Source organism: Lampetra fluviatilis, chromosome 9 (genome assembly GCF_964198595.1).
Source record: "Lampetra fluviatilis chromosome 9, kcLamFluv1.1, whole genome shotgun sequence".
NCBI classification, from domain to species: domain Eukaryota; kingdom Metazoa; phylum Chordata; class Hyperoartia; order Petromyzontiformes; family Petromyzontidae; genus Lampetra; species Lampetra fluviatilis.
The window spans coordinates 11,068,015-11,085,211 of NC_136283.1; the positions used below are offsets into that span (position 1 = coordinate 11,068,015).

The window sequence follows — 17,197 nt, forward strand, 5'->3', positions numbered from 1 at the left end:
AGATTGTTCAGGTGGCTGAGTCCACGAGACCCACCTACCGTAGGCACCACGTGTTGTCGCCAGGGTCTGGTACCCACGGCGGCAGCCACGCTGGCTCCGAAATTGACACGGCCATTATGAGCCCCCTGTCCTTAGCCAGCTTGGACCCACAGCATACGATGCAGCGGGCCAACATGACATTTCATATTCGCTGGGTCTGTGCGACGAGACGTAAAAACAACGCCCGTCCTACGGGGAGCAAAATAGACGCAGTGTGTCATTAAGTGGGATGCACGGCGTGGCCGGGGCTTTTGGCAGGAGCATTATTTTGGGTTCTCCTGCTGGGGCGGGAAGTCTCTGCGTGTGGCGTGGCAGGCAGCCAGCCCGCCGAACATTCGGGCCGGCCAACGAGCCAGCCGGTCGATCAAACACGTGGCCAATCAGACGGTCAGTCAGGCGACGGGCAGTCGACCGGTCAGGTCAGTAAGTTGGTCCGTCAATCGGTTTGTTTAGTCAGCCGGAAATCTGGCCAATCATCCAGCCGGGGTGGCCAGTCACCCAAATATGTATCCGGCTAACCCACCAGCCATCAAGCTCTGCAGTCGTTTCGTTACCCAGCAAACCAGGCAGCCAGGGTGGCCAGGTAATTGTTTAACCAATTGATGAGCCAGCCAGCCAGTCATTGAGCCAGCCAGCCACCAGGCCAGCGAGCCAGCCCGCTCGCCATGCAACCATCGAGCCAGTTGCCAACCAGCCGCATTCTCGTGACAGAGAGTACTGGGTGCGTGCCCAGCCACCTGACTTGAAGTGGATATGCTTCGCAAGATATCGGCTTTCACCTGGCAGCAGTGGTAATAATAATACTAATAATAAATAATGCCCCGTCTTGACACGAAGAATAAATTAAAAAGCACTTGTGAGTAATTGAAAGGCCCCTTTAGGAATTTGGCATCAACATTGTCAAAGACATTTGAGTCTCTGGGCGTAAGCACTTGCTTGTGCACGTTGAATGGAGCGGGCGGAATGGTTTTCGTGCAACGCAGCGCGTCTCCGTGTCGTCCCGGCGATTAATCTATAAAAGAATCGATTCTTACGCTTGCGGTGGGCGCACCGACTCGCGCGCGCGCGTGTATATACTTCCAGACTTCCAGTTACTGTACGTGCGATTGAAATGCTAATTGTGCATTTATCACGAGAGGGAAGAATCGGAGTGCGGAGGGGCGTACAAGCGGAACCAGGCGACGCGCGAGGCAGACAACGCCAACGCGGCACAAAGACCAATCGATTCTTGACTCGGTGAATCGAGGGGCGCCCGGTGGTCTGCGATGAGTCTCCTCAACCGGTTACCAACTTGTAACTTGCGTAAATGGAGACCGCTCGAGTAGAGCGAGGTGCCTCGGCAATCAAGCGAGTGTATGCGGCAGTGCCCGTGCCCATTGGCAGCCCTAGAATCACTGGTGGAAACTCCATTATTGCCATGGCAGGGGCCGGCCTGTCCATAGGATGACCACTGTTGCCCTTCCCACAATAGCGGTTCTCACTTCATCGGCCCTGGAAGGAATGAGAAGCTTGCAGTGAGAACCATCGTAGAGGGTTTTTTTTGGGTCAGATCGCGTAAATATATAAATGTGTCGTTAAAACCCGCCACCACCCGACACAGCCAACTAGTAAGGGTTGTCACGTAAACAGAACGTGCCACATTCGTAACTAGTACAGCATTGACATGTAACTAGTACAGCATTGTCATGTAACTAGTACAGCATTGGCATGTAACTAGTACAGCATTGGCATGTAACTAGTACAGCATTGTCATGTAACTAGTACATCATTGGCATGTAACTAGTACAGCATTGGCATGTAACTAGTACAGCATTGGCATGTAACTAGTACAGCATTGGCATGTAACTAGTACAGCATTGTCATGTAACTAGTACAGCATTGGCATGTAACTAGTACAGCATTGGCATGTAACTAGTACAGCATTGGCATGTAACTAGTACAGCATTGTCATGTAACTAGTACAGCATTGACATGTAACTAGTACAGCATTGACATGTAACTAGTACAGCATTGGCATGTAACTAGTACAGCATTGACATGTAACTAGTACAGCATTGGCATGTAACTAGTACAGCATTGACATGTAACTAGTACAGCATTGGCATGTAACTAGTACAGCATTGACATGTAACTAGTACAGCATTGGCATGTAACTAGTACAGCATTGGCATGTAACTAGTACAGCATTGGCATGTAACTAGTACAGCATTGGCATGTAACTAGTACAGCATTGGCATGTAACTAGTACAGCATTGACATGTAACTAGTACAGCATTGTCATGTAACTAGTACAGCATTGTCATGTAACTAGTACAGCATTGTCATGTAACTAGTACAGCATTGGCATGTAACTAGTACAGCATTGACATGTAACTAGTACAGCATTGACATGTAACTAGTACAGCATTGACATGTAACTAGTACAGCATTGGCATGTAACTAGTACAGCATTGGCATGTAACTAGTACAGCATTGGCATGTAACTAGTACAGCATTGACATGTAACTAGTACAGCATTGACATGTAACTAGTACAGCATTGTCATGTAACTAGTACAGCATTGGCATGTAACTAGTACAGCATTGGCATGTAACTAGTACAGCATTGACATGTAACTAGTACAGCATTGACATGTAACTAGTACAGCATTGACATGTAACTAGTACAGCATTGACATCTAACTAGTACAGCATTGACATGTAACTAGTACAGCATTGACATGTAACTAGTACAGCATTGACATGTAACTAGTACAGCATTGACATGTAACTAGTACAGCATTGGCATGTTCTGTTTACGTGACAACCCTTACGAGTTGGCTGTGTCGGGTGGTGGCGGGTTTTAACGACACATTTATATATTTACACGATCTGACCCAAAAAACCTCTACTATGGATGATATTGGTCGCGAAAGCCTCCCACGTGTTGAACTGCAGCGAGGACCCTGACCGGGATGTTAACTCATAATGATCCCGTCGTCGTGGTGCTGCACGAGTGCCCGTGGGTGTGCGAGTGAGTGCGTGGGGTGGAGGCGCTGCACACAGGCAGTACGTATCGCTGTGTGGCTGCCACTGGCCACGGCACACCTCGGCCCCACAGCTCCACCACCTCGTGCGCCGTGCCAACCTTACTAGGCGCTCGCTCACATCACAGGGGTGTTATTTGGGTGAGACTGGGTTTTTTTTCTGTGCTGAGGCTCTGGGGGCATGGGGGGGGAGGAGGGATTGGGGGGGAGGAGGGGGTGGTGGAGATCGGGGCGGGAGGCACGCGTCTCTACGTGTAGGACGGCAGAGAGAGCGAGAGAGAGAGACGGCCGTGATAGATTTATGGCCCCGCAAAATTGCGCGTAATTATTACAATTGTCTAATCACCGCTAATTGATCCGGAAGCCGATAGCGACTTCCGCAGTCCAAAGGTCCACTTTGCCGGCAAAATTATGGGAAAGTTAATTAACGCCATTAATTAAATAAAATTAAACGAGGCAGAGCGACGCCGGCACTTTTCGTCCAAGGACGGGATGGGGAGAAACCGCCCCCCCCCCCGCCGTACGACGCCCGGTGCACGGTGCATGGTACACGGTGCATGGTCCATGGTACACAGTGCATGGTACACGGTGCATGGTACACGGTGCATGGAGCACGGAGCATGCGCGCGTGGGTGCGGCAGAGACGGCCGCGACTCGCTTACAACGGGAGGGCCCCCGTCTGTCCCGTCGCCCACGCCGACCACGCTGGGACCTCGGCCGAGTGCGCTCCTCGCGTGAAGGGGCTCGCGGGGGCGCTCTCGACGGCGACCCAACGGCCCCGCTTTGCCGCGGGGATGGATCGCGCGTAGCGCGTTGCTCGTCCCCTGAACGTGAACGGCCGGTGCGGGCAATGCCGGTGACGATTTTCGGGAGGCAAAGGCGTCCGGCCGCGGTGTTGGCCACCCACCCCTCGTGTGCCGTGCCGGCCTTCATAGGTGCTGCTCGCTAGCAGCACTTGGCCCAACGGTCTGTTAAGGCTACACGGGGGATCTTTGTCTTTGATGTCACGCGAGGGGTGAGTGCATTCCACGTCCCGGCGTAGATAGCGGCGAGGGAGTTTGGTGAAGCCCTCGTTTCGCTACACGATCCCCTCGGCGTGCAGTGCACTGATTCTGGCAGCGTCATCATCATCATCATTGGTGTCCCTCGGCCTTAATTCCTGCCCAGAGGAAGTCTGTATCTTGACGTTCAAACCGCTCGGAGCTCACGCCGCTTAATCCTCACTCGGAAATCAGTGCCCTCCGCGCTGCGAGTCATTACTTAGCTGTGGAGTCATGTGGACGGCACTGGGAGCCAGATCTCTGCCGAGTGTGGGATTTCTCTGGCTCCTCGTTCAGAGTTTCCTCCAGGTTTGTTGGGCTTTCATCTCCGTATGTTTTTCAGTTAACGCGTAAACGAGATTAACGACCCACAGATATTACCGGGCGGCTGCAGAAGCGATCCGTGCGCGGGGGGGTGGGGGGGGGGCAGGCTTAGTGGCCCTGTGCATCGTCACCCAGACCGCCCGTCGCTCCACTCAATGTATCTTGGGGAGCGCGCGCACTCCTGCTTTTGTATTTTCACTCCGGTTAATCTTTGGCACGTGGAGTGCGCCACACCTCACCAGTTTTCTCCCCGCCCGCGAGCGTTCTGTTGTTAGTGGCGGGGCCACTCGAGACTCACTCGGGGGACTTTTCGAGGGCTCCCTGTTTTACCAGCAGATACACTTTGCTCTCGGCCGAGTGGAGTGGATGAAAAATATCGTAAAGAAAGGCCTAAACAGAGAGAGAGAGAGAAAAGAGCGCAAGGCTCCGGTAGCCCTTTTGTCAGCGGGCAGAGTCCTGGAAAGGCTCGACACCGCTCGCTGGATTACAGGAGAGTCCACTCAGGGTGACGCGGCTGGAAAGCGGTGAGCCACGTGGAGCCACGCTTCAGCGGCTGTTGTTGTAGGGAATGCGTCCCTGCCACCCCCCCCTCCCCGGGGGCCTCGGGTGTTTAATTGTGAGCGTCGAGTGTGGGAGGTCAACAAGACCGCCGTGGGAGGTTTGTTTCAAAGAGGACGGGGAAGGGAAAGTTCTTGTTTGTCCAAGGTCCTCGCTTGTTGAGAATTGGAAGCCGACCGTGACATTGTGTGAAATATCAACATTGAAGGACAAAATGTCTCCGCGGTCAAACGGGTATGGGATGGTTATTCGTCGTCTGTTAAAGAGCCCTGAGCCTATGATGGAAATTCCACATTCCTATGGTGGGAGACCGTCTCTCCGTGGCATGACCACAGTCGACCTCTCACGACGACTACACGGCGCTGAGTGTCGACGCCGCAGGTGGCGGTCCGAGCAGAGCCCCGACTTGGAATTGAAACTCGTGACATTTCCATCACGGGTCAAGCGCTTTGGACGAATGCAGTTGTACGCCATTATTCGTGCAAAGGGAAAACAATATAATTGGCGGTAATGCCGACAAAGAATATGCTCACAATTCTTGAGGTGCAGCGCGGATGGCTTAGAGGAAGCCACTCCCTGCTACGTTGTCATTTCTCACGGACGCCACTCACACGAGGAGCGGAAAGGAAACGCGAGCAGCAACCCAAACGTGGAACCGTTCTGCGTCCGTCGGAACGCATGCTCAGTACCGTTTGCGGCGGGACGCTCTCTTCATCAAATGGATCTTAGCGGCGGGATTGGGAGCTGCGCAGCTGTGTTTGCCGAATAAACTCAAGGAGTACGTTTACAACGAGGGCACAGCTCTTGAACGTGGAGAACACGCCGGCAAGTGTTCTACCAACACGACGGTGCACCCTTGCCCAATGTTGCGAGGTCATCACGGCCACTGATGCTGATGCCATGTCCTGTCACCATTGCTTCTTGCCTATTTGGCCAGATTCTGCAACTGTTGCAAAATATGAATCTCGACCGTTAAGTTCCATGCTCGCAGTCTCACCACCACCACAACCACCACCTCAATCGCGCTTAGGCCTCCCCCGTGACCTTCGACCTCTGAGTGCCACTCCACTGCCCGTTCCCTTAACCTGCCCTCCGGCTCCTTCACTCTGCACGCTTGTCCCATCCGCCCTGGGCAACCTGCCCTTCCTGATTACACTTACAGTGCTTTCCTGCCACGCTCCATTCTGAACTCACAAGCTGCTTTTACCCTCCCCTTGCCTGACATGTATAGCATCCTCTACATCTTGCTCGATCGCTTTGTTGAAGTCCAGCAGCGGTACATCGTCACGAATTACTGCGTGCACTGTTATTAAATAAATATTTTTTGTTACGTAATAATGACCGGGCCAAGATCATCGCCCCTTTGGGCTTGACAACGCGGTTTCATCACGGGTGGCTGGAACCCGGGTTTGACCCCAGGGTTTGAACCAAGGTCTGAATCCAGGGTCTACATCCGAGGTCTGAATCCAGGGTTTGAACCCAGGTTTTAACCAAGGTTTGAGCCCAGGGTTTGAACCCCGGTTTGACCCCAGGGTTTGAACCAAGGTCTAAATCCGAGATCTGAATCCAGAGTTTGAACCCAGGTTTGAACCAAGGTCTGAATCCAGGGATTGAACCCAGGTTTGACCCCAGGGTTTGACCCCAGGGTTTGAACCAAGGTCTAAATCCGAGGTCTGAATCCAGGGTTTGAACCCAGGTTTTAACCAAGGTTTGAGCCCAGGGTTTGAACCCCGGTTTGACCCCAGGGTTTGAACCAAGGTCTAAATCCGAGATCTGAATCCAGAGTTTGAACCCAGGTTTGAACCAAGGTCTGAATCCAGGGATTGAACCCAGGTTTGACCCCAGGGTTTGACCCCAGGGTTTGAACCAAGGTCTAAATCCGAGGTCTGAATCCAGGGTTTGAACCCAGGTTTGAACCAAGGTCTGAGCCCAGGGTTTGAACCCCGGATCTCAGCGGGGCCTGCTCCATGCTGCGACGTTGCCATTGTGAACACCTCAGGCCTTTCAGATGCCTCCCCTGAACGTTCGTCACCCGGTTGAGCCGCGCGGCGCTCCCGTGCAGCGCACGATCAGTAGACGAGTGATGGCAACGCGATGGCTCCAAACGTCGTCGCGATGTCTTCTGCCCATTGCTGTTGTTCACGTCCCCGTGTGTGCCTGCTGTTGTCCATGTGTGTGCTTGCAATGCAGAACTACCCGCGCCACATTTTGCTTTTTATTGTGGTTTTTATTTGTTTATATTTGTGTTGGTTTGTTTATTTAAGAATCCAATCTGTGCCAGTTATAACAATAACTTGAACCGAATTGGATTTGCTTAAAATGAACGATGCCTTGCTGTGCATTCACACGCTTCCACACGTGTTTGTTTAAAGTATCATCAAAGACTTGAAATGTGAACGAGCCAAACACACAATTACAAAATGAGATTTGTTTATGTGCGACGAGAGGCGTGCGTGCTCGCCAGAGTCAATCCGCAGTGTGCTTCGATTCAGACAAGCTTGGAAACGTGCTCATTTCCATCGATGGCCCTGACTCGGTAGTGATAATTCCACATTCTTATGGCAGGAACCAGGACATCCACATGTGACAACCGCTGTTGACTTTCAATAAAGCGGTTCTCATTGTTATGATATCATGTGGCTGGTTCCCAGGAGCTCTGCCTTTTCCCAGCCACCCAGTGACAGACCACCTGTGGTCGCGTGGAATTTTCTCCAGGTCCTCCGGTTTTTCCCTCCATATTTAGGAAGGTGCGTTTAGAGAATTTGGCCGCTTTTAATTTCCACGTGACGAGCCACTTCGTTGAGCTTTCATTTGTGGCCAGGTCTTAATAAGAGCTATGTAGTTTAGTGACCCCCTCCCCCCACCCCGTATTGCCCGCTTGAGCCACTGCAACGTGGGACGCGTGTGGCGTCACGTCGATTGTGCTGCTTAAATCACGTGCGGGTCGCCGCGTGCGTCTTTCGTCGGGACGCTTTCGCGACACCGCTTCGAGTGTGTAATTAAATAATGAGGCATTCCACTGCGAGCGACCTACGGGGTTCAGCACAGACTTCACGCACAGGAGCGCACGCACGCATGCGCATAGACGCACGCGAACACACCACTACGCACGCACACAAGTACATGCACACACACATAAAAACACATGCCAATGCCCAAAGACCGTCCGCACATATACTTGTGCACTATCAACGACAAAGATCTCCCCGCATAGCCTTTAACAGACTCTTGGGGCAAGTGCTGTTAGTGGCCAGCACCACGCCCGGCTCACGCACACACACACACATATAAATACAAATATGACCCATTTAGTCCTATATATATTTTTGGTGTGTCATTTGGGAATATATATTTTTAGGCAATAAACACACAGATTGTAATTGTGATACTGGACCTCTCTGAATTTCACTGTACGGGAAACTTTCAACACTCGAGCAATGGAATGCCTCAGTATTTCACACAATGTAACCATCTACTCAGGGAAATGTGTTTTCTCTCTCTCAAAACAATGCAGCCAATGCACTGAGATTCCATAATGAACCCTAACGAGTTCCATACCGAAGAGAAATACAAAATTATTTTCTCCCCATTCCCATGGCAGGGCCAAGTCTCTCCACTGTTCCCACACCCACAGCGCGGCCCTCATTTGATCCCCACGTTTTTGTCCTGGCCGCGATAGGCGGCACTCACGGCCCGGCTGATAGAACCCATTACGCGCCATCACCTACGTTCACAGGCGGTGACAAAACGCATCAGACAATTGTGCGTTTCTCCGCGCAACGTCAGCTCGGGCGTTTTCTCCGTCGGGCTGTGTGGGCCTTCAGGACCGGCGCTTCCCAGCATCGTTTTCATGAAACTCTGAAACGAGTCCCATTTTGTAGCTGCTCACCCCGAGCTATAAATGCTCTGATGGTGCATTGTCCTTGTACTGCTAAACACGTAGGCTTTTGCGACCAATATCATCCATAATACAGGTTATTTTTGTTAGGGTTAGATCACGTAAATAGTTACGCGTAAATAGTTACGCGTAAATAGTTACGTGGTCTAACCCAAAAAACACCTGTGTTTGTACTGTCCGCCTTTTGGCGTTCTCTGGTCTGACACTGGTGAGACTAGGCCCTAAAGAAGCCTGTCTGGTGTAGGCCAATCAGTTTCAAAGACAATGCCATATATCATCAGAACATGTTTTGTTTCCATGTTCATCGCAAGCGCGTGTGGTTAATGCAGACTTGATTCCTTGCAAAAGGTTTCTATTTGGTGTTTGAACATCTGAACACCCGCTGTTTTATTGCCAGAAAGGGTAAAACGCACTCTGCCGATGAGATTTAGAGAGAGTGAAAACCTACCCTGGGTTTGTCGCTTTTTGAAACAAACGCTATTGGGAAAACACCGCTCCACAAGGCCCATCAGTTAACGGACAAAACAGAAATGCCAGTTAGCGTCGAGGCACCGACGTTTTGTCTGTCTATTATTCATTTGCTGTGAGCAGGCCCGGTCGGCTGTAGGCAACTCGCCACCGCCACGGTCATTGACGCTTCATTTCGGTTCGCGATGCTCCATCGTCGTGTCGTCGCATTGTGCATGGCTGCCGCTCCCCGCCCCTGCATGCGCGTACTCACGGCCGTGTGCATGTCGCTGTGCTTGTGTCTCCCCCCCCCGCCTCCCCGCCCCGCTCTGTCCCTAGACCAACGGCCATCCCCCATCAGCCTCAAACAGAAGGCGATGGAGGGCAGCCTAGCTAGCCACTCCCCCTCCGCGCTAGCGGGCCACGCGCTGGCCGACCTGCAGCCCATCCACCCGGGCCACGCCACGGACCCGTGCCCGGGCTCCGTTAGTGCCTTTACGCACCACGCGACGGCCTACGGGCAGTACGCGCCGGCGCAGGCCTTCGTGCCAGGTACGGGCGCCACGCGCCGCCACGCTCCGCGCCGGCTGCCGTTCCGCGCCGGCGTGGCAAGCTCCGTCTTTCCGCCTCTTCTTCCTCCGGGCTCCATGCTTCTGTTCAAAGCTGACGTCTCACGTCTCGCCATGAGTGGCCGAAAACCTCGCGGTTGTTGGTTGTCTTGGAGTGGACGATCTTGTTGTCTCACACTGGCCTAGGGTCCAGATTATCTCTCTCTCTCGCTTTGTCTCTTTCCGTCTGCGTATACGTCTTCTCGTCACCGTCTATCTTTCCCCGTCACTGTCGCTGCCTACACCCGTGTCTCTCTGGCTTCGTCTATGAGTGTCTCTCTAGCCCTGCATATCTCTCTCTGTCCCTTTCTCTCTATTGTTGTCTCTCACATTCTCTCACCATCTTCGAGATCCTCCATGGACTCAGCCCACTCCACCTCTCCCCCCTCGTCGCTCTAACTCCCCTTGCCCTCTACTCCAACAACCAAGGCCTCCTGTTCGATCCTCCAGCGAGGCTTTGCTCGATGGAATGTCGCTGCTTCTTCCTGGGCCTGGAGCTCCCTTCTCGGAGTCAGTTCCTCTGTTCACGCCCAGGCCTAACACTTCTACTCTCTCCCTCCTCCTTCAATGTGACGATTTACGACTGCATTCAAACGCACTGTTTTCCCAACACGGGTCGTATTGTTTTATCCGTGCACTCGTTGGTAGAGGTGGGGGGCGGGAGAGATCCACGATCAATCAATCATTTTTAAAAATTTCAATCAATCATTCATTTAATCGGTCAATCAGTCAATGGGAATGCCCCACTAATGACAACGTGAGAGAATGCATTGTGCCTCTTAAGCAAGGGAGACCCGGGAGAAATGCGGTCTTCCGGTGGACGTGCGCGTATCCACGTCGAGCCCACGCGAGGATTGCGCGGCGCTCATTTGCGTGGGCGGCCGTGAGTCGGGAGTGAAAATTCCACATTCCTATGGCGGCAGCCAGTCGCCCCACCGGACGCCCCGCTTTGAGTGTCCCCACGCGACGACGATCGTGCGATCCACCCCGGGGGAGAGATGAGTTGAACCCCTGACTGGGAACTGAAGTCGTTCCCACTTGACAGTGCTTATGAATGTGCTCAACCGTGGGGTCAATCGTCAGTTGCTGTTCAAAGGCCCCAACGTCAGCAGCGGCGGGAATCGCACATTCCCATGGCAGGGGCAAGTATGTTCGTGGAACAACTGTCGTATGCTTCCCACAAGCCGGGGCCGATTTAACGACAGTGAAGGGATGACGAGAGAGCGATGGGCTGCGTTGACCCTCGGCTGGGGTTTGAACTCGGGAGGGCTCCAATTGGCAGACGAGCGTTCTGACCCACCAAACCTGTGTGGGACAGCTCGAGGTGATGATCTCCACATACCGGGCGAGAACAAGTCGCTCGCGCCCGAGCGGGCTCTGCCGCTTTGTGGGAAAGCAAAAACCTGAAGGGGGTAGCGGAATAAAATTGGGGGAATTGTTGGAGCGTGAAATGATCAGGTTTGTGCGACGCACATTAACCCGGACGGGGGGGAAAAACAAGGGTCCTGCCCCCCCCCCCCACCGATAGCGGTGGCCGGAATGCGTGACGTCACGATGACGGAGGCATCACGATGACGGAGGCGCGAACAATCACGTTCCCCCTTCGAGCGGGGATCGGAGCGTCTTAGCCGAGGCGCTTTGTAGCGACGCGGTCGGGAGACAATGACGGGAAGAAATCCCACGACATCAAAGCGAGCGCAGGTGGGACGCACGGGATGTCAGCCTGCGAAGAGGCGGTGCTTTCTTTGCGGGAGCCAGGCTGAGTTCCGTGCTCGAACGATCAGCGGGCGCCTACCCTCTTTTTTCTTTTATTGTGACATTCAAATCGGCTGACCTGGCAGTTTGAAGCGCGGGCGGTTTCATTGTTTTTTTTTGTTTCAATGTTGTTGTTTTAGAAAGAGGCCCATGTTTTAAAAAAAAAAATGTTGGATTTAGGCCAACTGTGTGTTGTAACATACTTGGGGAACTGATGGAATATTTAAAAAGTTGGTTCCTAGTGTTGAGCGTTTTGGTGCAGGATACAAAGTAAATGGTAGTAAATGATAGCACTCATAACACATAATAGTTACGCCCTCAAGTTAACTTGCTCATGTCTTACGCTTTGGTTGTTTCGGTAAAGTCACGTATCAAAAGAAAATAATAAATTAAATACTAGCATACGACGTTTCGATTGCAACACAAGCAATAATCATCAGGTATAAATGAAATAGAAACTGTTGTATTACATTACATTTCTAAGTATACGAGATTTGTGTTTCTATTTCATTTATACCTGATGATGATTGCTTGTGTTGCAATCGAAACGTCGTATGCTAGTATTTAATTTATTATTTTCTTTTTATACGTGACTTTACCGAAAGAACCAAAGAGTAATTCCTGCAGTCACGAAAGCTCCAAATTAAGTTTGCTCATGTCTGTTCGAGTGGTACCGTGGTTAGAGCACAAACTCACAATCCCAAATTCTACCAGTTCAAATTTCATCCCTCCACGGTCAATAAAATAGGTACAAGATTTCGGTGCGTCAGTAACGGCTCTGCTACGTGGACAGAGGCCCCCTGCCACAGGAACGTGGAATTTCCACCACTGACTCAGGGCCATGGACGGAGACGAGCAACCTCTCTGATTTTGACTTTCTTGGCAGCCACTCGCGTTGGCACTACGCTGCGTTCAGCTGACTTCGGCCAATTTGCACTCTCCTTTACTCTGCCTTCGCATCGCACAGGCTGGGCGATGTAGGGTACAGCAGCAGCAGCAGCGTGTGTGGGTAGATGTCAGTGGGGGGGGAGGGATGCCAGGAGATGTACATGCAGACACAAGGCATGTTAAAAGCAGTTGCCCGACACGGCGGGAGTAACCATTCACCCCCTGACGAGTGATCCCATCAATCTTCTCGATTCGTGGTCGCGATTTCGATGCAATCATCGATTCGTTTTACGGCATCGTAGTTACTGCTGCAGACTCTCGCAGCCCACGTGGGGCTGGGGTGTCAATTGAATCCATCAAACGCACACAGAAGTAGCAGCAGCGGCGGCGGCAGCAGACGTGAATCAAGAAAAAACAAACTTGCATCTTTACATGAGATGCGACCGCAATAAAACGAGCACCCCCCCCTCCTCCCACGTATGCACGGCACAGTGTTGAACTTCTTTCGCACCGTACGCTGCCAATCGCGCGCACAACGATTCGCCTTTTGTGTTGCGCACGTGCGAGAACAGCCCCAAAGCCCCACAACCCACAGCCTCACAACCTCACAACCCACAGCCTCACAGCCTCACAGCCTCACAACCTCACAGCCTCACAACCCACAGCCTCACAACCCACAGCCTCACAACCTCACAACCCACAGCCTCACAACCCACAGCCTCACAACCCACAGCCTCACAGCCTCACAACCCACAGCCTCACAACCTCACAACCCACAGCCTCACAGCCCACAGCCTCACAACCCACAGCCTCACAGCCTCACAACCCACAGCCTCACAACCCACAGCCTCACAACCCACAGCCTCACAACCTCACAACCCACAGCCTCACAACCCACAGCCTCACAACCCACAGCCTCACAGCCTCACAACCCACAGCCTCACAGCCCACAGCCTCACAACCCACAGCCTCACAACCTCACAACCCACAGCCTCACAACCCACAGCCTCACAACCCACAGCCTCACAGCCTCACAACCTCACAGCCTCACAGCCTCACAACCCACAACCCCACAGCCCCACAGCCTCACAGCCTCACAATCTCACAACTCACAACCCACAGCCTCACAACCTCACAACCCACAACCCACAGCCCCACAACCCACAGCCCCACAACCTCACAACCCACAACCCACAGCCCCACAACCCACAGCCCCACAACCTCACAACCCACAACCCACAGCCCCACAGCCTCACAGCCCCACAACCCACAGCCCCACAACCTCACAGCCCCACAACCCACAGCCCCACAACCTCACAACCCACAACCTCACAACCCACAGCCCACAACCCACAGCCCCACAACCTCACAACCCACAACCCACAGCCCCACAACCTCACAGCCCCACAACCCACAGCCCCACAGTCTCACAGCCTCACAGCCTCACAACCTCACAACCCACAGCCCACAACCCACAGCCCCACAACCTCACAACCCACAACCCACAGCCCCACAGCCTCACAGCCCCACAACCCACAACCCACAGCCCCACAACCTCACAGCCCCACAACCCACAGCCTCACAGCCCCACAGTCTCACAGCCTCACAACCTCACAACCCACAGCCCCACAACCTCACAACCTCACAGCCCCACAACCCACAGCCCCACAACCTCACAACCCACAACCCACAGCCCCACAGCCTCACAGCCCCACAACCCACAGCCCCACAACCTCACAGCCCCACAACCCACAGCCCCACAGTCTCACAGCCTCACAGCCTCACAACCTCACAACCCACAGCCCCACAACCTCACAACCCACAACCTCACAACCCACAGCCCACAACGCACAGCCCCACAACCTCACAACCCACAACCCACAGCCCCACAGCCTCACAGCCCCACAACCCACAACCCACAGCCCCACAACCCACAACCCACAGCCCCACAACCTCACAACCCACAACCCACAGCCCCACAACCTCACAACCCACAACCCACAGCCCCACAACCTCACAGCCCCACAACCCACAGCCCCACAGTCTCACAGCCTCACAGCCTCACAACCTCACAACCCACAGCCCCACAACCTCACAACCCACAACCTCACAACCCACAGCCCACAACCCACAGCCCCACAACCCACAACCCACAGCCCCACAGCCTCACAGCCCCACAACCCACAACCCACAGCCCCACAACCTCACAGCCCCACAACCCACAGCCTCACAGCCCCACAGTCTCACAGCCTCACAACCTCACAACCCACAGCCCCACAACCTCACAACCTCACAACCCACAGCCCACAACCCACAGCCCCACAACCTCACAACCCACAACCCACAGCCCCACAGCCTCACAGCCCCACAACCCACAACCCACAGCCCCACAACCTCACAGCCCCACAACCCACAGCCTCACAGCCCCACAGTCTCACAGCCTCACAACCTCACAACCCACAGCCCCACAACCTCACAACCCACAGCCTCACAGCCCCACAGTCTCACAGCCTCACAACCTCACAACCCACAGCCCCACAACCTCATAACCCACAACCTCACAACCCACAACCTCAGCCCCGCAGCTCCGCACTTCCTCGAGCAGCGTGAGACCCCCGAGCGCGCCAAGGCGGCGGGCCAGCAGCTTGTTAAAGTGTTTCGTAAAATCGCCCCTTTTGTGTCGACAGACAACAATGGAAAGTCGTCGCCGCTCTAGTTAAACAGAACAGCTGTTTAACTCGAGCGTCAAAGGGGGGGCGGGGGGGAGAGTTTGGAAGGAAAAGCATTATCTCAGCAATCTTAGGAAGAAAACAATCTGAAGGTGGTGAAGCAGTGACTCGATCTCTGGACAACATCGCCCTACGTTGCTGACTCAGGAGGGGAGTAGTGTACAGCAAATAGGTTGCCGTAGGTGTTTTTTTATTGTGTACTGCGAGGAGATTTAGTGATGGGATGTTTTTTTGGCCAAACTTCCCCCGATGCAGGAACACTCATGAAGAGGAGGATCGAGACCTCGGGCTCGGTAAATGAATGACTTTACGTGAAGTCTATTTTTAAACAATAACTAAACATAAAATTCAATGACTAGGCTGTGCAATGTTATACTGAAATTAATAACATTACTCATTAATCGCAACGTATTAAGCAAATTGCGCGAAGTCGTGGCGCAGTGGTTAGTGCACGGAGGCATCCATGGAGTTGGTCATCTAAGTTCGATGCCTGTCCATGGCGAACACCAGTGACGAGCGCTATCTGACCCGGCCCCAGTGGACCCTCCTCCGCTGACCAGAATGGTGAAGTATGTTCAGACGACCCTGCTGGCCGACGTGGCGTGGGAAGGCCATAGTACAACAATGACTTGAATAAAAGGCCGATCTTTACAGTATCCTAACTTTTTATTAAGCAAATAAAAAAACATTGTACGATGCAAGACAATCTTTAGGTGCGCTGTGTCCGTTTACAAGAAAGCCAATATTGCTTTTAGATATTGTTTGGGTCTTTCGGTAAAGTGACGTAGATAGGTTCAAAGACAATAACAAAAAACTAAGACGTTTCGACAACAACACAAGCGATCGTCATCACGCAAAAAAAAAACTATCTACGTGACTTTACCGAAAGACCCAAGCTTTAAGTCATTATTTTTAGATGTAAGAGGAAATGCATTTCTTAAGTTGCGGTTTTTATTTAAGAGGCAATGAAAATAACCCATATGTTATGCAAATCTCGCGGATTGAACGTTGATAAGAAATTCTTGTAAACTACTGTATTGGGAAATTGACTTTATGCAAAAGAAGAAAGCTTTGCAAAGCCAACCGGTTGAACCAGAATCCATGTCAAAGAACGCACGCACGCCCTCGCGAGATTTTATCTGAAACAAACAAAAACTTGCCGCTGCATTTCATTGCAAATCTACGTCGTGTCACGGAGCAGCTTGCGCAATGGTTCCAACCATTTTTTTTTCTACCCTGCCCAAGAGGGAGGGAGAGAGAGAGAGAAAAACTAATTACCACAAACATTTTACGGCCGCCTGTTGCCGTGATGTTGCCGGGCAACTCCGGGCGGAGAAAAATAGAACAGTGTGCAGCCAAAGCTCATTAAATCAACAATTTCCTGCCCAGGCCATAAATCTATTATTCGTCGGGTAACTTATTGTCTTTAAATGGTGATCTTTTCGCGATCGCCCTGTGACTTATTAAACGCGTAAGAAAGGCAGAGCGCGCGCGTGTGTGTGTGTGGGATGAAAGGGTCACGTGATAAGGGCCCCGTGAGCTCACTTTGAAGTGGCACAAACCAATTTGCTGCCCCCTTGATTGTGTTCCGAGTAGGGGCACTTAAAAGAGTGGCCCCGTTTCTCGAGATGGAATTAAGTTAGCGTTATTGCCGTTGTTTTGTATCGATTATAATTTTATAGACGTTGCTGCTTGAAACACAATTCTCATTGTGGGTTTTTGTTGTTGTTGTTGTTGTTGTTTAAAGATGTAAGCTTTGATTTAGATGTGCTTGCGTCTGTTGAAACGTCAAGCGTCAGCAAAGAGCGATTAGGAAGTGATTTTAGGCGGTTGTACCCGTCATCACCCTCGGCATCATCATCGTTGTCGTCGTAATCCACTGCTGG

General features: G+C 52.4%; 1 protein-coding gene across 1 annotated transcript in view; it reads left to right on the plus strand.

The window, feature by feature from the left end:
- LOC144934195 (paired box protein Pax-2-A-like) overlaps positions 1-17,197 on the plus strand; it is a 79,667-nt gene that overhangs the window by 45,750 nt on the left and 16,720 nt on the right. The window contains exon 6 of the mRNA XM_078859774.1: positions 9,671-9,883. Within this exon, the coding sequence (XP_078715900.1) occupies positions 9,671-9,883 (213 nt within the window). The remainder of the gene's footprint in view (positions 1-9,670; positions 9,884-17,197) is intronic.